The 24,625-nt window shown below is 44.3% G+C and overlaps 2 protein-coding genes across 4 annotated transcripts in view; one reads left to right on the top strand and one right to left on the bottom strand.

The window, feature by feature from the left end:
• Positions 1–11,172, bottom strand: part of ELAPOR1 (endosome-lysosome associated apoptosis and autophagy regulator 1) — a 55,022-nt gene extending 43,850 nt beyond the window's left edge. The window contains exon 1 of one of the 3 annotated variants that reach the window (XM_083445662.1): positions 11,154–11,172. Coding sequence is in view for 2 of the 3 variants with exons in the window: in XM_083445660.1 (XP_083301786.1) it covers positions 9,904–10,080 (177 nt within the window). In the remaining variant the exon portion in view is untranslated. Of the gene's footprint in view, positions 1–9,903; positions 10,302–11,153 lie in introns of those variants that run through there. The other 2 variants (XM_083445660.1, XM_083445661.1) reach the window with 2 other exon arrangements.
• Positions 11,173–11,323: 151 nt separating this feature from the next.
• CFAP276 (cilia and flagella associated protein 276) lies at positions 11,324–19,411 on the top strand. The gene is made up of 5 exons (XM_083445956.1): positions 11,324–12,677; positions 16,977–17,093; positions 17,529–17,644; positions 18,182–18,315; positions 19,217–19,411. The coding sequence occupies exons 1-5, from the start codon at positions 12,597–12,599 to the stop codon at positions 19,285–19,287; spliced, it is 519 nt and encodes a 172-aa protein (XP_083302082.1). The 5' UTR covers positions 11,324–12,596; the 3' UTR covers positions 19,288–19,411.
• Positions 19,412–24,625: the final 5,214 nt, after the last annotated feature.

Raw genomic sequence — 24,625 nt, 5'->3', positions numbered from 1 at the left:
CAGTGTCTGTTGAATATAGCTGGATTCTCCCTTCAGGCATTCACTCTAAAGAAAGGTTAGGAGAAGATGCAGCCATGCACACACTTTGGGCCCTGATGCATTCATCTAAACATTTGAATAGGGCTTAAGGAAAAATGACTAATTTTTGCTGGAATATACAGGGCAGAAACTGAAAGGAACTGAAAAGAAAAATCTAAATGTGGAGACAAATGGTTCTAAATTTAACTCCATAGTGGTAGGATTACTATAATGTGTTTCAGAGTGGAATATTTTTTTAAAGTGAGAAACGGAAGTTACAGCTCTGTGTTGTGCAACAACGGGGCTAGGTGGGGCAGGTGGATATATCACAGAATATATAAGTATCTACTGGTGAAGCAACAATTACCGCAGACCAAGCCAACCATTGCTGCACTTCAGCACAACATTTAAGAAACAGGCGAACTTGCACACATTTGCCAGTTGCTCATCTGTATTGTTCATTCATTGCTACGGGGCTTCAGCTCAAACAATAAAACATTATCCTGGAAAGGACAGTGCCTCATTAATGAGGCAATAATTGCACATATGTAAAACAAAGAAGAGTGCTAATTAGGCTGTTCATGCTATTGTCCATGACAGGCCACAACAGAGTGAATTCAGCAAGATCCATTCTCCTGTTTGCTATGGCTCCATACCTTTTCATACCTAAGCTCTGAGTGTGGATGCAAATGATAAGCAGACACATTACATAAAGAGCACTTTAAACTGGTGTCTCATGCAGAATGTCCAGTGTTGGCACATCAGTTATTTGTAACACTTTGCCTTACAGGCTGCTACACACCTCTATGTCTTGCAATAATGTCGTACACAATGGGGACCGCATGTGATGCTCACCCACAAGGAGCAGCACTCATGTGCCTGGATTTAAAAGCAGCCACTACATGGCTGCTCTTCATTACAAAGTCAAAGCCTTGCAAATTATAAAACATTGCATGTATAGCAACGGTGATTGGCAGCCTTTTCAGTTCGGCTTCTTTATGCCAAAACACCTGATCTAAAGACTAGGTGCAGCAGCACTTAAGTGTTAGGAAGGATGTGCCAGCAATACAAAATCATAAAGCATGAAAGTTACATCAGCACTACAGTACTACTGATTGACATCTATGCAGAAAAATGATGTAAATTAGGGAATACCTGTATTATTTAAAATAAATTACCAGGGGATTTTCAGTCCCCTGAGGCTCCAAGACTCATACCTATTTAGAGTTTGGAAGTGTGGCTTGTCTAAAGAGATTCCTAAAACTTGAGAACAGCAAGCCATATCCAGTTGTACAGGATGCTTTGGCAGCCAAAAGCAGCACACACTGCAAAATTGAGTATAGCTCCCAGGACCTCCTGCTTCTTTTATAAACGAGGATAAGGATTTCCACAGGATAGAATCATTTTAATTGAGGTATATGGACCTGAGTCATCTCAAAAAGCAGAAGAGGGGGGTGCAGTGTAAATATACAGCAATATACATAGTTCCAAAAGGGAAGTAGCTGGGATTATGACTTGAAAAATGGCACATTACCTGGAAAATAAATTGCTATCATTTATCTTCTGCAGGTTCCAATTGAGCAGCAAATTATGTGAAGGAAGTAAAATGTCAGTTTGTGGAGGAGAAGCGTTTACACAGGGCAGAGGGGCTTCTGGAAGAGAGCTGAGAAGGAGGAAGCAGGTGGGACAAGCAGCCAATCAAAAAAGATAACCAGAAAAAAACACAACTCCAACTGAAAGACAAGCCTGGCTATTAGTGGAAAGGGGTGAACAGGTAAGGGAGCTGATGAAGCATTGCAGGGGCAGAATGAGCCTAATAAGCCTGATGTTTGACGACAATTTTCTACCTTGCTTTCCTCACTCTGATATATTCCTAGAACCTTGGGCCACCCAATGAGGATGCACGTTGGAAATTTCAGGACAGCAAAATAAAATACTTATTCTTACAGCAGATAATTAGAGTATGGTGATGGCTGCAACCAGCTTTAAAGGGGTGATTTGATAAATTCATGGAGGGTAAGGCTGTCCATGGCAAACAGCCATGAAAGCTGTATGCTACTTCCATGTCTCTGAATACCCATCACTGAGGAATATGAGTGCAAAGATTGCTCTAGTGCTCATGTCTTGCTTGTAAACTTTCCAACAGGCACCATCACTGAGATAACAGGATGTTGGAGTAGATGGACCTTCAGCCTGATGCAGCAGGGCTCTTCCTATGTTCTTAGCTCTACAGAAACTGACCTCATGATCAAGAATCTGAAGTAGCACTATGTACCGTAACAGATCCCCTTCCTTGTATGTGGGTACTCAACAGCCCAGTAGGGAGCCAGTTATGCCTTCTTGATTTATGGTTGCCACCACCTATTTCAGTCTACAGCCTGTCCTGCTGCCCCAAACAAGGAGGGATCTGGGGATGCCCCATAAACTATTAGATCCTGGGATCCCGGACCAATGCACCTTGTGCCTCCAGCCAATCCCCTGCTCCTGGTGTCTCCCAGAGGATAGATTAATGTACTAGTCTAAAAGAACTCTGATCCTAAATTCCTTGTAGCATTAATTCCAAGCAGTCTGGACGCATGGGGATGACTAGAATCCTGAGGTTGGCAAATGCACACACTTCAGTGGTCAAGTTATGAAACTCTATTAAGAATAGAAGAAAGAGGAGAGTAGGCAAATGTTCAACAGAATACTATAAACAAAATGAGAGCCTGGTGGCTCAAACCCCTAACTGATCTAACCAGTCAGCACTGTATTTCTAGTTGCTTATGAGTAAGCTGCAAGAATGGTCAGCTTCCCAGTGCATAGCAAAATGCTGTGTGGCCCTGATGCAGAAAGGTCACAGGCCCCGAGGTGGGGAAGCAAGAACAAAGGGAATGATCCTAGAGTACCTTTTCATGGGATTCCTGCCCAATGACCAATCAGACCTCAAGTCACATTTTATAGGTAAATGGGAGATACTTTGTCAGAGTAAGGTGAGAGGCTGAGGAGTCGTTTAGGGTTTAAATTAAGACCCAGATTTTCCCAACTTTCCGTCAGACAGTTTTAATCTTTCTCTTGTGAGATAACCAGCTGGGTGGGGAAGCTGCGAGAGCTTTGCTCACAGAAATAGAGAAGCAGGAGACCAGTGCTCCTCTGTCACAGTACAGTGGTACCTCGGTTTAAGAACAGTCCGGTTTAAGAACAATTTGGTTTACAAACTCCGCAAAACCGGAAACAGTGTCTTGGTTTGAGAACTTTACCTCAGTCTAAGAACAGAATCTGAACGGCGGAAGGGCACTGGCAGCGGGAGGCCTCATTAGGGAAAGCGCGCCTCAGTTTAAGAATGGTTTTGGTTTAAGAATGGACTTCCAGAATGGATTAAGTTCGTAAACCGAGGTACCACTGTACTTAAATATTCAAGAGTTTACTCATACAGCATATGGTGAGGCTAATGGGGGTGGGGGTGGAGTGGGAAATGCAGGTGTTTATCTGAAGATCAAATAAATCTAGTAAAGCAAGGACAGCTAAGTCCAGGCTTCCGGTAAGAGGAAACACACAGTCATCAGTGTACGGGTGATAACTGTAGCACATAACCAATTACAGTTGCCTTACTAGACCAAGGTTATAAGAGAGTGAGGAGAAGCTGAAAACTCATTGATGCACAAGATGTACAGTGAAAAGGGCGATATTAAGACTTATAAATGCAGCATCAAATATTTCTCAATGTAATTGCCCTATACATCAGCAGGAGCTTTTATCAGTGTTTCCAATACAGAACACTTTTTGTCTCACCTCAATATTTACGATCTACAAAAGCAAGCAAAAACAACCGTTTTTGTTTCTTTAAAAGAGTCCTCTTAACTCAGAAATATAGGAATTAGTCTGAGGTTTTATCTGGCCTTAGGCCAGGGAGGGGAACCTGTGACCCTTTAAATGTTGTTCGACTACAGGGACATATGTTTTATCCCATTTCTTGCTGCCTATAGCAAAGACATAAAAAGAGTACTTTGCAAACCTCTGTGGGACCATTGAGTAATACAAAAAGGAATTGGTTGAGGGGTTTGGGTTTTTTTGTTCCATCATAAGCATCTGCCTAAGCATTAACTGACAGGCCTGAATCAAACGGGGTGGTGAAAAGGAGCATATGCCCTGCGTGGCAGGTTAGCGGAGAGGAAAAACTGCTGAGTGGCTATAGAAAGTTCTTTCTCCTTGCCCACCCCAAGAAGAGGAAGGTGAGAAGCTGAAGCAGGATGGGACGCAAAGGGGGAAAAGAGGGGCCTGGTGCCAGTGGCAGACTTGGGGCTTTCAAATTTCAGCAGTGCCCTGTGCCACGCTGAAATTCGGCACATGCACACACACACACACACACACACAGCCTCTTGCCTTCCGTTCTAAGTCATTGTTTCAACATTCAGTGCAGGTGAACCAGTCATGCTTGGCTAAATCCACCTCTGCTGCTACTCAAGTCCTACTGGGGAAGCTGAACCTGAACTTGGCCAGCAGACCAGGACAAGCTCAGAGTCAGAGCTTCCCAGCTTGTGTGTGTGTGTTGAGGTTCCACCATACAAAAACAGGGAAGGGGGGGGGGAGGAGGAAAAAGAGCCTCAAGCAAACCAGCTCCTCCATCCATTGATCACTGCCTATCAGGGTCTTTGCACACCCCCAATCCCTGCATGCCATTTCCCGTGGCAGAGCAACCCACCATTTCTCAGTGTTGCAAAGAGTTGGAGGAGGGCAAGATGCTGCCTTCAAGACTGTCTGGCTGAGGCTGGGGAAGCACTTGAGGTCCCGCCTGCCGCCAAGTTGAGGTGTAGGGGGCCCCAGGCAGGCTTCCTTCTTGCCGGGGTGGGCGGCAGTACAGACTTTTGCCCCCTTTGGCAAAATATGTAGATCCGACACTGCTAGCTAGAAGTACCGAGCAGCAGCAGCAGCAACAACTGATCCTAATTACTTTAGGCAAAAAACAGGTATGAGTCTCCTGGAGCCAACAGTCAGGATCTATATCAGAATAAATTAAATAAAAATACAGCTATTCTGTTCTGCAGCTATTACTGTTCCCACTAAGCAAATGCAAAGAGTTGAAGGAGTTTCAGCATGCTCCGTGCTCTCAAAGATCACACTGGGAGAAGTGGTCATTTCTAGAATGACCCATTTCTGGTGGGTGGGGTCTGAAAGAGCAACACTTGCATATATGAAAATGCACTTCATATGTACCCCAGGGGTGGGACATGGAACTACCGGTATACATGATGACTGGAATGAAATGCCAACTCATTTTTTCAATGTTATTTCACAACTTACCCAGGTCCCTCACCATGTCAGGCTTTGTCTGCTCAAAGGCCTTTCCCTTGATGCTGGGCTTTCATATTGAAAGAAGAAAAACACTAAGGATGCAGCCCTAATCTCATTTACATAGGAGTAAGTCCTACTGAATTCAATAGGACTTACTTCTAAATAGATAAGGGTAGGGTTACACTGTAAGCCTTTAGCAGGCCTTTCACTTTTAGGAGAGATAACACAAAAAACCCCACATGCGGTATTCTACCAAATTGCTCATTAAGAAGAAAAACTGCTTCCAGGCTCCTGAGCAATGAATGCAAAAGCTTTGGGGATATTTGACAAGCTCTTGGTACTTATGCTTATTAATATTAAAATGGGAATATCTTTAAAATACTAATTGAATGAATGCTCCAATCCTATGCACGTTTACTCAAAAGTAAGCCCCACTGAGCTCAGTGGGACTTAGTCCAAAGAAAGTGTATGCAGCATTACAGCTGACATAACTTTATTTTGAATTTCTTAGACTACCTATAATTAGCTACATATTATTTTGTACCTCCTCCTCTGTCAAATGGTTGGCTACAGCCTGCCCAAAATGCCTAGGGCCAAAGCCGACCAGACGAGATGCAGAAATAGAATCCCAATTTTATTAAACTTCAGCAAATAGCAGCTGCATGGGAGCTCAATTATAATGTCTCAATAAGATGAATGGGCTGAAGGCTCCTCCCATCCTTGCTTAAACACACACATAAAATAGAGGGTGGTAGTCAACTAAGTTTCACACACAGTTGAGTTTGGTCCATTGTATTCAATGAGTCTTTTAGCAGGGAATTTTCCTAAGATTGTCTGACCCCACCTCCATCAGTCACTCCCACGGCTCTGGACTCTGGTCCTGGATAAGTTGGGAACTAACATTTAAAACCTGGAGCCACATTTAATTTCAATCATCACATATCACTCCATGTTCTACCAACCAGGGATGCATAATAACTGCCTTTTCAGGAGCTGCTCTTTCAAAGCCTAGGCAGCAAACCTAATGCCAATCTCCAGTTTGTCCGAAATGCATCTAGTCACTTCTAAGGCAGAACTGATTTTGCTGATATTCTGAAAACCTTCAACGACACTCTACCCTTGAATACATTTATTATTCCTTCCTTCTCTCTTCCCCAGAACACTGCACATTAAAACCAGAAACACTGCTCCAGTGAGGGCTGCAGGAGATTATACATTTAAATAAAACATGCACAGAATTAATAATAAAAGTTAAAAATAGAGAAATTAGTCAGCTTGAGTTTGGCGCTTTTTGAACTTGGCACTTTCTGTTGCTATGCAGGGCAACAGAAAAGGGTGCTGGATTCAGAGAGCGCCCAATTCAAGCAGAGGCTGGGAAGGAAGAATCAGGAGCACCCATAAGAGAGCACTCCTGAGTCTTCCTTTTCAAGCCGGCATCTCAACTTTACCTGTGCAGCACCTCAAATCATATGATGCCAGGTGATTAACTGCTGACGTGTTTTTCCCCTAAATGGCCTGGTGGGCATAATTAGGCCCATGAGCCAGAGATCTCCCACTGCTGCTGCAAACTCTTCAGCACCACGATTCCATTCTATGCAAAAAGCACCATCCACACTCCAGCCTCTGAATGCGTGAGTGGCAACTGTCACAAGCTCCCACCTTGCTTGCTCCATCTTTACTCTGGACACCCAGAAGTGATCTTAGCTCACCCCTGGGTGATTTCCCCCCTCAGTCACAAGAGCTGCCTGAAACTGGATTGCAGAAAGGGTTGTGTTATATATAGGTTTAGGCAAGTTTGTGTTTGTGAGGTTTCTTTTCATGGCTGTGCTATATTTGCAATGTACTAGTGCAATAAACTGTGTCAAGGTATGATACTTTAAAATGGTAGTAGTGGGCCTCCTGGAAAGATGAGCAAATGAATGAAGTGAAATAAGCCCCACTGCATCTCGGGGAGGAGGGATGTTTTGCTACCTACCTGGGATGGCAAAAATGTGAGGGTAGTCAAATATCTGGCTGTTGGGTTGCCTTTGGCTGAGTGGGTCATTCAGCTTACTCTTCGTGTTATTGGTTGAGCAAGACTAACTTAAATCCTTTGATTTCAAAGTCTACTCTTGAGTATGACTAGATTCAACCTTCAGTTAAAAGGCAGTTGATTAATCAACTAAACATGATTTAATTGGCTGACAGGCCTAAAGCAGTGTTATTGCCAGGTTCGTCTCTAACTGTTTGGCTGTGAGAATAATCCTCCTGCTGGAGCAAGTTCCACCAACACCTATGAGATTAACTTCCAGAAGGGATGGGCCACGCGGCATTTTTGAATACATAATCAGCATTCATTCCCTGGGATTCATGCTTATGAAGAAATGGGGAAGTGCAAAGAACACCTTGGCTTGCCTCCTATAAATATATCATTCAGCCATTTCACATAGTTGAAATCACGTGCTTCTCACTCTACCAGAATCTGAAGGAGAAAAACTTGGGGAGAACATTCATCCTCCTCACCTCCAATGACCACTTAGGAACAGAGGCCTATGCCTCCCTTGGACCCCGAGGGAACCGTTGGAGGGTAGGTTTGCTGCTCCTGGTGTTATTTGGGGGAATAAGCCACCTATGGGGTGCTCACTTTGCTAACAGATGGCTCAATAACGGTAACTTCAAATTGCCTGCTTTAGTTTCTTCTCAAGTTCCTTTTCAAGAGCTCCAAAGTAATCAATTTTGTTTGCATTGTTTAAGTCTTGGGAGCTGCAGGCACAAACAATTATGCACAGCACTGCACCCCCAATAGAACACCATTGTTGCTACATTTTGGCACAGTTGGTACAATTAAAACATCAAAATGGTATTTCTTGGTCATTTTGAAGAAGGGATTAGAATGAAGAAGAGCCCTACCCACGGCTATGACAGCGGAAATGGAATTCCTAAGTCCAGAGACTATATGCCACGAAATACCAGTTGCTCTTGCCTTCAAGCCTTGCTGGTTGGTTTCCAGAAGGAATTTGTTTGGTCACTCAGGGAAAACAGGATGATGGCATTAGATAAATGTTTGGTTTGATCCATAAGGCCACCTTTGTTCTTAACTGAGAAAGAACTGTCAAGGGTGGAGCTCAGACATATAGTTACACCCACAGCATACACGCAGTACAAGAAGCCATACAAAAATGGAACAAAAACAGCATTCTGGCTGTTGTACCAGCTCTTTGCAGGTGCAATTTCGGGTGTAACAAGATACCAAAAAAGAAAAAAAGATAAACCAGTAACAAAATTGCAAAAGAGAAAATGTACTTTTACAGACTACAAGTTAAATTCGGAAAGCCTTGACATTCCCAGATCTTTAAAAAGCACACACAACACACAAATGCAAGTACCGTATATGGCAAGCGTGGTGAACTACCTCACCCATTTCAGCCAATGGAATGTAACAATGGTCTGTACAATGACCAGAGATTAAAAAGTATTAATACCCATGCACCTGGCAGATATTTACGTGCAATTTTCCTCTGCTTTGTTTCATTGCCTTTGATTTTTGTTTCCATTGTCTATACTGTTCATATCAGTTTTCATTAAGGAAAAACAGGCATGCACAGGAGAAATTAAAGTCACTCTTTGTTGACATACTAGAAAGTTACTGCGATCTGACTCGCAGGCAACCTGCCATGTTACATAGGAGGGGGGGAAAGGAGCAAACACAGTCAGTTTCCCAAGGTAGATTCCAGTCAGCGGTCAGTGGGGGTGGGTGCAGGAAAGGGAGTACTACAGTGCCAGAAGGTTGGACAGCACTGATCCTCCCATTTAAAGACAGACAAACACTCTTCTTCAGGTTTGTGAGATGGGTCTTTATCGTTACTCCTTAGTTAAAGTGAAATGCAGGTGGTGGTCTAGAAGTCCCTAAGGGACAGTTTAGAACTAGTTAGAACAGATAATCTGGTTTGATAGCTACTAAAATAATAATCCTGTGGTATCTTAAAGACTAAAACTGATCAAAGCGCAAGCCTATGGCACGCCAAGTGTGTTCATCCCATAAATGTACCTTTTTTTGCTACAACAGAGGCTACCCTCTGAATGGGTCACTAAGAGGCACCAACAACAAAAAGAGCACCATGTCCAGCATATAGGAAACATGGAGGGTAATGATCCAACAATGAAAATCACTACCCGCTACAGTACTGCCCTGGCTTCAGTCTCTTCTAGGAAAACTAGAGATTTCCTCCACCTTCCCTGGTGGTGGCTTGAAGTTAGCCTCTCCAGCCCCACATTCCCACAAATGGCCTGCCAGCCCTCCAAGTAGGTTTTGCTCACAGCAAGCTGTTGTTAGCATGCTGGCTAGGTAGTGTACTGGCCCCCACAAGCCCCCTAGGCGAAAGGCAGCCAAGTGCACTTCTGAGGTGTGCCAACCCTTCCTAGGGCTACAGCATTCATTGATGCCGAAGAAACAATGCTCTTCTAGCGTGCCTTTTGCTCCACAAGCATCGCAGACTACTTTGGCGTCGAGTTTTATTCTAGTCAACACAATTTGATTTGCTTGAAGCCGAGTGTTTTTTCTAAGGCGATTCAAATTTAGACACCCCCCTCCTCTGCTCCAGGACATGAAAGCCCCCTGCTCTTCCCCGCCGGTACCTCTTTGCAGGCGTGCAGCTCCTCTCCCGGAGTAGCGGCGCCTGCCCAAAGCAGCAACAGCAGAGAAAGCAGCAGAAGCGGCAGGCGCCTCCGCCCGAGCTCGGCACCAGGGAGGCACCGCCAGCACCCAGCCGTATCCGGCCGAGAAGGATGGACACCGCCAGCGGCCCCAGCCATCGTGGCGCAGGAGCGGCACCGAGCAGCTTCCCCGCGCGTCTGGATGAGGCGGCCACCGACTCACAGGTGCAGCGGCGGCGGTGGCAAGAGCAGCAGCAGCAGCAGCAACAGCAAGCAGCGCTCTCAGGCGGAGATGGGATGCGGGAGCCCCGCCCCCTGCCCGCCCACACCTCGCTGCCTAGCAACCGCAGCTGCCTCCGCCGCGCCGGCCTCTGGTTCCCGCGCACCTGAGGCGGCTTGAAAGATGCGCCCGGGGGATAGAGGCCGTTTGCTGACGGCGCGCGCGTCTTTCGAAGGGCGCGCGAGCCTCTTGGCGCGCTCGCCGCCGCCGCGTGACAGGCCGCGCGACCATAACAAACAAAAGCCCGCCTAATTTTGAACAATAGGAGACGGCGTAGCCGGAGGGAAAGAGGTTCAAGGGTTAGGGTGCAAGCCTAACGTCGTTGGCCTGGGAGTCAGCCGCGCTGGATTCAGCAGGAATTGCTTCTGAGCTGAAGCTCGCTCTGGGAACGACTAGGCCACACCACCTACTCAAACCACTCCAGGGGGCGAACAACTTGAATTTGGGCGGGGGGGCGATTAAGCCCCACCCCACATAATCGATCACGTGGCATACACACTATTTGAACGACGACGCTCATCAACTCCGCGGGGGCCCGTTCCCAGTGCCGGATTTGCGTATAAGCCAAATATGATATAGCTTAGGGCCCCACTCTCTTGGGGGCCCCCCAATATTTAAAGGGGGGGAACTGGATGTACATTTCCAAAAGAGAAAAAACATAAAATAAAACCTACATACAGCAAGTGTTTCGTGTTGTGTAGGCTTCTATGATGCAAGCAATGGGCCCCCAATCATTTTAAGTTAGAGCTTAATAATTATTTCACTATTAATATACTTCTTAAATGTGTTTCAGGTCAACAATTGCTTTGATTAAATACATATTTTGTTATGTGCAAATGGCTTTAGATACCTATTAGGTCCATAAATTACCATATAGCATATATTCAACACACAAAAAAGCGACAATTTGTTGTTGACAAAGGACAGCTGCACATATAAAGGGCCCCATTACCTTCAGTAGCTTAGGGCCTCGTCAAACCTAAATCCGGCCCTGTTCAGCCCCCTCAAATCTCTCATTGGATAGGCCGAAGGAACCTCGGGGCCGGCCCCTGGGAACTGTCTCCTGTGAATCACTCGCAAAACACTTCCGCTCTTTAGGCTTATGCTAAAGGACCTTGAATATTATAGGTTTGTTGTGACAGCTCAGATTTTTCCTCTTCTTCTGTTCTAACGGGCCTCCCAACCACGTTTACAGAACGACTAAGCCCACTGATGTGGTTGGTGTAAATGGGGTGCTTTCGGTATGGGAAGCTTAGAACTGGGTACCGATCTATTTGCAGCGCAGATGTTTCATGATCTTTCCCTGGTTGGTGGTTTATACCACAGAAAATCCAGTTTAAAACAGCAGCGAAACTGAACATTGAAAGCCGGGGGGGGGGGGTGTTTTAAAAATCAGTTTTTGTCTGGAAAACAGCAAGGAAGAAGCCTGACCACTCTGCACTGGAAAAGTATTTCATGTTTTTTTTTGTAAGAAATCATTTTTATTGGGTTTTACAAATACAAAGTACAAATAAACACAAATTAGGGGAAAAACGTATCTATATTGGAAGAGTATTTCCCATGCAGCTGCTATTTGCCACCAGCGAGGAGGTCCTGTCTCTTGGATCTCATCAAAAGCCCGTCGTTTCTAACTCTCCATGCTATTGCACGGCCGCGTGCATCTGTTGCACAAGCGTGCTGCTTGGAATGGCGCGTGTCTTTGCACCAGGCCCTCGCGGATGTCTCTTCCTTTCTTTTCCCGGGAGGTAGGCGGCCGGGATGTTGTTTTAAACTTAGAGGGCAAATGTTCCTTCCCGCTTTTAGCATACCCACGCGGCTTTTATAAACCAGTTTTCCTCGCAAACGTTATTAACAGGGAGCCCACTTGCAAGTCTTTAAATAGGAAAACTACATATGCAATTAAGAGCGAGATTAACTATTCAGTGCACTTGAACCACCAGCTATATAAAATCCTTAAAAAAACTAAACCTATTTTTGTAAATAAAATAATAATCCGCCAACGTCTTTTATTTCTGGGGATCGCGGCGCCAAGTCTGGAGCATCTTCTCTCCTCCCCGCCCCCGCCTCTCCCGATCTCTGTGCTGACTAGTCAGCTAATTACACGTCGCTCTCTCAGAAGACCAATAGCCTTGCGCCCTCCCATTTGCACCGTCCTCCTTTCCTGCTGCTGTTTATCCCTCCGGGAAAATTCTGACGTTTCCTTCCCTGCGCCGCTTTTTGTGCTACCATTTCCAGCCATTAGAGGGCGCCTTAGAGACTGTGCTGCGGGCTCTAAAAGCCCGGGAAGACGGTCGCTTAGCAACCGCCGCCGGTTCCTAAACAAACCTGACACGCGGCGAGAGGGAACCTGCGATCTGCTTTTGCTGCCGCCACTGGATCACCCATCCTCTGGAGCATGCCAACCACCAGGGACCCCTTTCCATTCCCACACTATGAAAATGAAGAGACCTGCACGGGCAACAACAGATGTACCCAGGTAAGAGGGCCACCTATTAAGAATGCCCTCACCCATTTAAAAACATTTTTAAATGCACCCCTTTACATTTATATTAACAAAGCGCCTAAAGTCATCCTCATCGGAGGGCTCATGCCACTGAACCTCTTTGGCATTATTGCAACTCTTGCTTCTACCTGACCTCATTGCTCTGCCGTCAGGTGGGAAATGTTATTTGATTATATATATTTTTTTATCCTGCTTTTCAGACAAATATTGCCACCTAAAGAAGCTCAGGTCAATTGTTTGTTTCATTTTTCAGTAGCTTTTAGCAGAAAAAGTCTCAAAACAGTTTGACAATAAAATACAGCATGTATAAACTGTTTAAAAGCAGAGGAAAAAACACTAGCAGAGAAGTCTGAACCTGGCAACTAACAGATTTTATTGCTTTGTTTTTTTGTAAATTGCTTTAAGGTTTTTTACGGTCAAGCAGTGTACTAATTTTATGTAACAAACAAATAAAAACTGACGAAGATAGTGGCAGGCATCTCTCCCTAGCAACAGCATTCCATAGACAAGAACACAATGGAAAAGGCCTTTTGTTGTGTTTGATTTTTTTTAAAAGAGACACAAGACTCAGGCTTACAAACCAAAAAAAAAAAAGGGGGGGGGAGAGATACACAATAGTTTCAAACCAGGCAATTATACACACATTTGGCCCAGGCCATTCTTCGCTTGTTTTTCACAGAAATGCAAAGGAAGGATGCAAAAAATGCAAAGGAAGGATTCATTTATGCTGAAGTTCAACCAAACTATTAACCTGGATTAAAGGGGTTTTGAATGGGAGGAATGTTATAGTCCTGCTTAACTTTCACTGGGTAGAGGAAACGTCTTATAAAAAATAAAGATTGATAAAAAGGAAACAGAGGGAAAGCCAAAGCAAGAGGGTTAGATATCTTCAGAACACTTGGGAATGGGGGAGAAAGGGTTATCCAAAACTACAGTAATAGAAGCTGAGCTAGTACATATACTGCAGATCAGGAAAGACGTCACAAAATCCAAAATAAGGCCAGAGTGATTAGCAAATGAGAACAAAACAAAAAAAAGACAAATTTTTGCAAAACAAATCCAAGCAGACAATGCAAAAGGCATTGAGGAGCAAATCACAAAAACCATTAGGACTAACAATAATAAAATGTTTTCAATACACCAGAATCTGAAAAGCAACTAGAGAAGACCCCCGGTTTACAGATTTAACTAGTCATTGGACCTCTCCTCAAGCCACTCCCCTCTCCTGGGCCACCCCCTTACTTGGCTCCCTGAGCATTTCCCCGATTGCAGTTTGTCCTGGAACTCTTATAATGCCTCTTGCTTGCTTGCTTGTGTGCACAAACCATCCTATTGTAGAAAGGTAAAATGTGCATATGTTGCTTTGCTTACTTTTGTCTCTGCCTCCAGCCACCACTGGCATATGGCCCTCAGAAGGTTGCAGAGAAGGCATTGTGTCCCTTGGACTAAGAAAGAAGCTTCCCTACTCCTGCCAAGGAGTATTTGTCCTGGTTTACTGGCCGCACTGAGCCAATCTTTGACTTTGCGCAAAAATGCAGGCTCCCAGAGAGGAGCCTGCAGCTACTTTCTTCCTCCACACTCTTTATTTATTTGCTGCAAAAGAAAAAAAGGGGGCTGGGAGAAGTGGCCCAATGATGCAGGCAGCACTTTCCTTCTTCTCCACTGTCACTCACCAGGAAATCTATTTTCATGTGGTCATAAAACTACTTCTCTGCATCCTCAGATTAGGATGCACATTACTGGTAGCCCATCTAAGAGAATCCCTCTGGCCCACCTATCCCACAAATCTACCTCAGTTGCGTTTGACCGGCTGGCTCCAGGTGTGAATCAGCAGCAACTTGTATGTTCCTGGCCAGATATGGAGGATACATCAACATTTGTTGTTGTTTAGTCGTTTAGTCGTGTCCGACTCTTTGTGACCCCATGGACCAGAGCACGCCAGGCACTTCTGTCTTCCACTGCCTCCCGCAGTTTGGTTAGACTCATGTTTGTAGCTTCGAAGACACTATCCAACCATCTCGTCCTCTGCTGTCCCCTTCTCCTTCTCTTTCCCAGCATCAGGGTCTTTTCCAGGGAGTCTTCTCTTCTCATGAGGTGGCCAAAGTATTGGAGCCTCAGCTTCAGGATCTGTCCTTCCAGTGAGCACTCAGGGCTGATTTCCTTAAGAATGGATCGGTTTGTTCTTTTTGCAGTCCATGGGACTCTCAAGAGTCTCCTCCAGCACCATAATTCAAAAGCATCAATTCTTCGGCGATCAGCCTTCTTTATGGTCCAGCTCTCACTTCCATACATCACTACTGGGAAAACCATAGCTTTTACTATACGGACCTTTGTTGGCAAGGTGATGTCTCTACATCAACATTAGGAAGCAGCTATTTAAACCGACTTTTGAGTGCCAGGTGGCACTTTGGAAGACAGAAGGCAATACTGGAAGATGTTGTCACAATGCACTACCCTCAGATAAGAATGCACATTATCAATACATTCCTTTCCCAAGCAAGATAAAGGACTCCATCGAGTCCCTTTCAACAACTTGGGTGAGAGAGCACAGAGAAGCTCCCTACCCCATACATTATACTCTTTCCAATAATGGAAGAAAGTGTAAGTACATTGCAAGGAGGATTGTGGGTATAGAGAGAATACCAAATTTTATCAAAGGATGGTTCTAAAATCTCAAAGCGCCACAATATATTTTGGGACTGGTGAAGCCACTAATTTTACACAAATGCACTTTATGAAAACGAACTTTTAAGAGTAACTTGGAGACTCTAGACCACAAGACTACTACTCTCTACAAATAAATGTAGCCTCAGCAATATATAAGTGCTCCTCGCTTAAAACACTTCTCGCCCTTCTCTTTAAACCAGAGGCTGCCTCCTGGTGGCCTGCACACAGCAGCAAATCCACAGCACGTGGTCCATCTGCTGCAACCTGTTGCCATGCCAAGGCTGTCTTGCCAGGCTTTGCTCACTCCTTTTGAGGAAGAACAGTGGCTCAGTGGTAGAGATTCTACTCTGATTGTTTGACGGGTTTTCTATACCACTTAATATATTAAAAATATTTCTACCGCTTAGTATATTAAAATATATCTAAGTGGTGTACAAAGGATGGCTGGCTAGCATCCATTGCCACAGCTGTGTCCCCTTCAGCTGCATTCTCCACCCCCAGTTCCAGGTACAGTAGGCTTGTTGAGTTTCCCAGGTTGTCTAGAGAATGGAAAAAGCGCCCCCGCCCGTTGTTCCTTCACCCTCTTGCTCTGTCCTACTCCTCCAGCCACTTTGCATGCAGAGGGTCCCAGGTTTAATTTCCAGAGACACAGACCTCTGCCTAAAACACTGAAGACCCTCTGCCAGTCCATGTAGGCAATGCTAAGCTAAATGGATGGAGGATCTAATTTAATATAATATAGCTTCCTGTGTTCCCGTCTCAGAGTATAGAAGAAAAATGATGTGAGGTGAAAGAACTCATGATGCTGCCTCTTCTGCCAATGTGCTGTCCTCTACTCTGAAAATATGAGAACCAGCAAGCTGGGAGTGTGTGTTTGTTGATAGGAGGAAGGTCATTTTAGCTACAGGTCAGAAGACAACAACTCATTTTTAACCTCATGTAAATCATCCCATAAACCCTAATCTAGCGCAGGCAGCAGTGTCAGGCATATCAATTTTAGCTTTATAGATTTGATTTTATGTACTTAGCTTACTCACAGCCATGTTCACTCTTGCACGAAGCTTTATGAATGAGCATGGGTTACTGTTCACCCAGAAAAAATACTGATAATGAGCGCTAAAATGCACCGTTACCCAAAATTTGCTGATGGCTGAAGATTAACAAATGTGGCATCAGTTCCCCAGAACACAGACACAGCATCCATACCAAGAGCTTGTGGAAAACAGGAATGTCTAAAACAGCATAGGGCCTGGGTCCAAAAGGCCATGGGAGAAAGGGGTAAAAGCAGCACCCAATATACAACCTCTTCTACAGCAGCTTCTATATGCACTTAACAAGAGCTCCAAATGCACATCCCAACTACTTTAGTTGCTCACTGGGTAACTATGAGAAAGGGGCATAAGCGGAAGTGTGACTTTAGAATTTGAACAATTATACTACTGTACTCAATGAGGTACAATGCCTAATTTTGGTTTCAGATTGGTCATTCTGAAATAGCACTGCACAGGGTTGGCCCACCTAACTTGGCTGGCAAGGTCCATCTCCTCAGACTGAACAAGTTTGCAAACACTCCTTTTAAGTCTCTTATACTTCTTATTGATCCAGAAAACTCCGTACTGTATTCCTACCCATCTTGCACAGCAACGAGACCCCTGGAATCGACTACATGGGACACCTACGCTAGCAAGCATCAGAAGAGAAATCTGGTATACAGAACCTGAGGTAAAAATATTCACCTGATGCTACCATCCTGTGCTTGTGTTGCAAGGCTCTTTTGCTTTGCCCTCAATCGAAATAGGTTGGCTTTCATACACTGTCAGATTTGCTTTTAAATGGGCTACACTTTGACCCATCAACACCTGTAGTTGCACTGTGTACTTAAAGCAGACTTATAAAAACATCAATACAGTGGTACCTCTCGTTACGTACTTAATTCGTTCCGGAGGTCCGTACTTAACCTGAAACTGTTCTTAACCTGAAGCACCACTTTAGCTAATGGGGCATCCCGCTGCTACCGCAGCAGGATTTCTGTTCTCATCCTGAAGCAAAGTTCTTAACCCGAGGTACTATTTCTGTGTTAGCGGAGTCTGTAACCTGAAGTGTATGTAACCCGAGGTACCACTGTAATGATTTCCCCATCCCTCCTTAAATGCCTAGGTTTCCAAAGACAGTCTGGATTTTAACCTCAGTGCCCTGTACAATCACCACGAAGACCTGCTTAAAGACAAGAGCAAGGTAGTTCTCCATAAGGAGACCCTATTTGATGACCATGGGTAAGTGTAATTCATTGCTCTTGTAGAATTCAGCGAACAGCATGACTCTCCATAGAATTTGCATGAGCCAAAGGTGCAACATTTGTAGCTATGAGGCAGGTTGTTTCTGTACTTTACTGAAAACGTTTCTTCATCTATGTGCAGATGAAACACACCATTCTCCTGCCACAGTAAAACAGTGCAGGAAGTGCTTCTGCTTTGGCTTGTATTGCATGGGTATCCCATATCTTATCCATCTGCACTTGCAGTAATAGGCACGTACAGACAATGCTGAAGCAAGCAGCTTTGCACTGCACACTGGAAACCCAAGCCAGTGAATGTTACCTTGGCAAAATATGGGTCTCTACTTACTTAGCACTCTATATTGTCTTAGGGTGCTTCTCAGTGAGAGCACACCTACAGATCTTAAATCACTTTAATGCTTACAGATACAAAACAAAATTCACACTCCAATGCAAAAATATGGAAGTGATGGCCTCTGCCCAGAATTTATTACTTTCTTGCATGTTAACACATGTTCTCACTCTTGTTTTTGAGACAACTGAAGGGTTTAGAGCCTGTGAAGGAACGCACAGCATCTTCGATTCAGCAGCGTACTTCCAAGGGTATATCTGTGAGACACTGGGTCAACCCAGTAAGAGAGTCAATCCACAACATTGAAGGAGCTATTGGTAAGCACAAGTTGTAGACATTCATTTTACCTCTCCTAAAGAATTACCCTGAATCCCCGCGATGGGGTGAGCTCCCGTTGCTCAGTCCCTGCTCCTGCCAACCTAGCAGTTCGAAAGCATGTCAAAGTGCAAGTAGATAAATAGGTACCGCTCCAGGTGGTAAGGTAAATGGCGTTTCTGTGCACTGCTCTGGTTCGCCAGAAGCAGCTTAGTCATGCTAGCCACATGACCCGGAAGCTGTACGCCGACTCCCTTGGCCAATAAAGCGAGATGAGCGCCACAACCCCTGAGTCGGTCACGACTGGACCTAATGGTCAGGGGTCCCTTTACCTTTAAAGGGAGTAAGATCATAAATCCATAGTGACCAGCTCGTGTTCAGCAAATCTAACTCCTACCTAGACACCCTACTCTCCCAGGTCCTTTTTAATTATTTTGAATATCAAGCTTCTTTTATTTACATTAAATAATCATATTCTTCAACCTATCCCTGTGTTAAAAACTAATACATTCAGAGTAGATGTACTTTTAAAATCAGGGTGATGAAAGTTCCTCTACATTTATATTCTGCTTGAGAAACCACTGAAATGAATGGTGTGGGTCACACTTTAAACTAGACTGGAGAAAAGTCTTTAAAAACATTGTTGGCCACTAATTGATAAGAAATTTAGAGCTAAGCAGAACACGTGCAGGTTCTGTGCATGCATTTAGATCTCCATTTTTCTCCCCTGTTATGCTGCTTAACATCATCTGGAAACTTTTGAATTCATGGTTTTCAATTTAACACAAGAAATTAAGAGCTTCCTCTTAAATTGATGTGTGGTACTATTTAGAGCTCTGATTGCAAAATTTCTCAGTGTATGGAATACTCAGAAAAAGTTGACTGTGACTTTTGTCTTTTCAGAGTCTCATCACACTGCAGCCACTAACAGCGGATACTCACGCAAAGAGAATGGTGGGATCTTCTACCACTAAGGGTTTTGCACGGCCATGATTGCTGCTTCTGTCCTTTCAGCCTGTGTTTACGTGTACCTGAGTTAAGTCTTCAATGTTTGCTTTCCTTTTAGGATCCTTGATTAAACCATCCAGCTTCACTGAATTCTAGTAACAGCACAGCTATACTGTTCCCCAGTACTGTACTTGAGAGGAACAAACTGCTTCTTGCCTATCAGCAAAGTCCAAGTTATCAGGCCTAGTAAATCCAGAGATTTTGGTTAGGAATTGAATCAGTTACAGTAATCTAACTGAAGTCCTAAAAGGACAGCATTTAGAAACTATCACTTTAGGCAGGCAGTGCATTGCATTCTCACAATGAAAAATGCCAAGGTTAAACTGTTGTAAAAGCCATTTCTCTACTAATTCAGGCGGCTAGATAGTTTCACTATGTTTAAAAAGGGCACTGCACATATGGACAGGAATGCCCATCTTTATTACTACTGAGTCTTTATTACTACTGAGTCTTGTGTATGCAAACAAGTCCAAGGGCTGAACCCTTAAAAGAATTAAAGCCAATAGTACAGTGGTACCTCAGGTTACGAACTTAATTCATCCCGGAGGTCTGTTCTTAATCCGAAACTGTTCTTAACCTGAGGTGCGCTTTCGCTAATGGGGCCTCCCGCTGCCGCCCTGCAACTTCCGCTCATATCCTGGGGCAAAGTTCGCAACCAGGAGCATGTACTTCCAGGTTAGCGGAACTCATTACCTGAAGTGTTCGTAAGGAGGATGGTACATAACCAGAGGTTCCACTGTATGTATAACATTCAAGAAAAAATACCACTCAATTGAGAACAGGCCAAGTATTTCTCAATTTAGCCTAGCAAGCAATCTCCCTAAGTATGTCTTCCTCCTCTTGACTCCAAAAACACATGAAAATGCTGACAGGTAGAAGGAATTGTAGTTTCCCTTTGTCATTTTGAGAACTTAAATTTTGAGTCTTAGGGGAGGCCTGCTTTCTGTAATTTTAACCCCCAGAGGCCATTTTAATTGTTACTGTATTATCAGCCTCCACATGGTGGCAACAGTTTGAGAAGCAGCCCTATGACATGGGCACAGCTTGGGAAACATTGCACGGCTCCACAGAAGGAACCACGCAAGCGTCATGAACTCTTTGAAGAGAGCCTGCAAGTGTCCGTTTATAGCACAAGGAAGAGGCTTATTGCACCTTAAGGACTTAACAAAGAGCTTTCTTGGACTACAACCCATCTCACCATCAGTCCATTAGATGGAATGAAGTCGGGGGGTGGGGCATGCCAGAATTAATTGTTCCAAGTTGTATTCGCACCGCGAATTCCATTAGCATTTATTGGGAAGGCCTTTTCAGGAAAGCCAGCAGCCTTGTGCGAGGGACGGGGATGGAGGGCGGGAGGCGTTGTCGCAGCAAAGGAAGACGCCCGAGGCAGGAACAAAGGAGCGGCTCAGGCGGAGCTGCTGCGGTCGAGCCGGATCAGAATCGCTCCAATACACATTGGCCAGGAGGAGGGGGAAGGGGAACCCCCCCCCCGCAGCCTCCAGCCTCGTCTATCTGATCAGTTCATCACCTCCGGCTTAAAACGGCCGCCCGCTCGCTTCACCTGCTTCACTGCACAGCGCCCGAGGGCTTCGCAGGGAGGGTTCTTCTCATCTCAGGCCTGGGGAGGCGGCAACATCCCGGCCCGATCAAATAAGATCAACGTGTAAATGAGGGAAAGAAGTGCCGTAGCGCAGGGGCTCCACACGCGCGACACTCAACCCACGCACACGCCTCACGCAGCGCACGTACCTCCTAGCATCCCCACACATACCTTCCGCGCCCCACCACAGCCACACACCACTCGCTCTACCCCTGGCTACTCTCTGAAGAAGCGGCTCGCGCCCCGCCTCCGGCTTTTATACCCCTGCCCCGTTGCATGATGGGAACCGCGCAGATCGCGTTCTCGCGGTCCCTGCTGGGTGCCCAGCCTCTTTCGAGTCACCCTCAACTATCAAGAGAGGGGCGGCGTTTGTGGATTCGCAGACCCTGGTCGCTTATAGGTTTCCCTGTGGAAGTATCCCCAACCCTGGAGACTCCGGGGTGCAAGTTCCCTGAAGGAAACCGGGGTGACATTCAGAATTCTGGCGTAATCTGTGGCTGGGCAGCGGCTTGTGTTCCCTCCCAGCCCCCAAAACAGCAGTAAAACTTGGAAGCGCTCGTGCTGCTTAAAGAATGATTCCCCACCTCTTCGCCAGCTGCTGTCACCACCGAGGGCAAAACAACTGACCTTTATGGGAAGAAAGTTATGGTAGACAAGCTAGCCAGCGGCAGATTCGCTGCCCTGCATTTTTACTGGAGACTCGGGGGCAAACTTTAGAAATCGTTTTCTTCGTCCGTTGCCATGCTAACGAGAGGAAAGCCATGGTCTGGTTATCCTTGCATCCCAAACCAGCTTGTGATTCGTCTCCCATACAAACGCACTGTTAGCCAAGAACAAATCTTGGCTATGGGCCATGGTTTGTCTGGAGCAAGAAAGCCCTGTTTTATTTCCAAGCACACACACACTCTCTTGTTCACTTAGCCATTGTTTGCCTTAGCTGCAAGAACTGGGCTTGCTTTCACTATTACAAGAGATACAAACATAATCAGAACAAAAGTCCCATTATGTTATATAAAATTTGTTTCCTAGTAAATTCTAATAATAAATGTACTTGGGCTTGCAGCTGAAGTCTCTGTAATAACAGTAAAATATATTAGAAGCTACAGCTGTTTTCATATCCATTCCTACAGAATATCACTTTCCAATTATCCACAATGGGAAACGGAAAAAGGCCCACTGTATAAAGAGCTGAGGGGCCTGTAAGTGAACACTTAAATGGTATGCAGTGCAATACTTAAATGGTATGCAGTGCAATACTTAAATGGTATGCAGTGCAATTTGCTATAACTAGTTACAATTCTAACTATACTCACTCTACTAAATTTAGCAGCCCTGCTTTAGTATTATGAGATATTCCAAAACTCTGAAAAGGTATTCCATATCCTCCTCCTGAAATCTGCCTCCAGGAACGCTAAAACTCTCCAGAACAAATTTTGAGGGCACACAAAGGGCTGTCAAAGGGTCAAAGAAAGGTAGAGACCATTTTGATCGTGTATGGACATCTTTAGGTATAACTCATAGAATTTTGCAGTGCAGTGCTAGCTTTTCAATGGAAGGGCAGATGGAATAACACCAAAATAAAGAACAGAAACAGACGGCCTCCAATGGTGAACTGAGGATGGTTTATTTGCCCAATATATTTCTAGCTTGTTGACTCTCTCAGAGGCAGCTTTTACTCTTGTAAAAGCAAACGAACCAGAATATCAAAAATATGTGCTACCACCATCAGGAATGCACATTTGAGGTCTCTTCTCAATATTCTTGCATTATTTTAGTAAATAAAAAAAAGAGTTTAAAAATAATTTTAAGGTAGTACACATTAATTGCCTAACACCCTTTACATACTCACCTTCTCCTGCTAACAATTAGTTCCAGCTTATGTCCTGCCCTTTCAATGTGTGGTTGTGTGTGAAGTTGACATTCCACTCCATACAAGAAATCAGGAGTATAAAGTCAAGCAATAAAAGCTTTTCAAGAGTAATAGAATGGCTCACACCATGATCTTGGTCCACTCTCCCAGCCTGAACTACATTGCAGGGTTCTTGTGGAGAACATGCTTGCCATACTGAGCTCATAGACGAAGGCTAGAATAAAGATTTGATAAAAGAGATACATAGTGGTTGGACTCGATGGCCGGGGGTTGGACTCGAGGGCCCTTGTGGTCTCTTCCAACTCTATGATTCTATGATTTTACAAATAATCATACTATACAACATGAATGACATGATAGCTTAAGCCATAATACAACTGTTAGTCTTTAAGGTGCTAAAGACTATTTAACTAGATAGAATTCAATATGTTGAGCTATAAAAACCAAGAGATTTTTTTTTTAAAGTACAGACATATTTAGGGATGCTCTCACTGCTATATCAATTCATGCTCCCTTGAAGTGAACATGTCTTGAATTTCTTGAAGATTTTTTTCATGAGTAAAGATTCCAATAAGCTCTCCTGATATATTGGTTGAAAACTGAACTGAAAATACAGATGCAGCTGAACAGGCTAGTGCACTGTGAAGAAAACAGAAAAACACCATCTATTCCCATTTTTATATAATTTTATATTTACTTTTTCAGCAGTTCACTGAACACATGCCTACAGTATAATTGTGCACATAACCTTTTCACAAAGTGGCAAAGGCTGCCAATTTCCCCTTACCAAGAGATTTGGGGAAGCTTTAACCCTCCAGATGTTGCTGAACTACATAATTATTGCTGGCCATTGCCCATGTTTGCTGGGTTTGATGGGAGTTGCAGTTCAGCCAGGTGTGCCAACACCTACGGGTGGAGGAGTCTTCACTCCCCTCAATATCTGCTGGCAGGGCCCCCTTGATGTTGAGAAGTTGGAGGAGCAACACTGTTCAATTGCTAGCTCCTCCTGAGCACAAGAGAGGAAGTCATGCAGCTCTGGGCTCCCCACTCAGCCTCCTCCCAACAATGTGACATCACATACATACATTGTGCATCTGATATCACACACAACACATCAGGCACAAGACGGCACCTCCAAGTTCAGCAACATCTGGAGGGCCAAATGATTCCAACACCTGCTTTACAGATTCTGCACCTCTTTAAGCAGGCTTACTGGATAGGTGGCTCTTCAATTTATATTTCCCTTTCTTACATTTTTATGCAAGGAAAATCAGAAACAAAGCAGTATGCTAGGAAAACTATTTTTTCTGTAACTGCTTGGAAACACACAATATTGACAACTCAACAGCATTTTCTGTTAGCAGATCAAAATGATTTTGTACATAGCATGGCTTTGTTTATAAAGTATCACACTTTGTTACTGGGGATAAATTTTGCAAGAGTACCAAAATGTTACATTTTCTTAAGTGCACCAAACAGATCTATTTCAGTTATGCTTTCTTCCTTATAAAAACACTTCCAAAACCACAACCCATGGCATCATGACTCCTTTGGCATGGTTTCTCTCAAGTTGGACACACGAAATATATCGGGAAACGTAAATTCTAATGTAATATTAAACTACTTTTTTTTTTTTACATGTCATAAATTATTATATAGCACCATTAGTATAAAAATACTGTGTTTTCTAAAAGCCTGACAAGCTGAATGCTGTGTTCAATTCCTACACTTCATGTCCTGTCAGAAGGAAAGAATAGGAGTAAAGGAAGACAGAGTATTTCAGATTTGTCCCTGGCACATTTATGGAACACTTCCAGCAACAGCAGTCTTTGCT

The sequence above is a fragment of the Podarcis tiliguerta genome (genome assembly GCF_965153285.1).
Source record: "Podarcis tiliguerta genome assembly, chromosome: 6".
NCBI lineage: Eukaryota > Metazoa > Chordata > Lepidosauria > Squamata > Lacertidae > Podarcis > Podarcis tiliguerta.
This window is presented reverse-complemented; position numbering and strand designations above follow the sequence as displayed.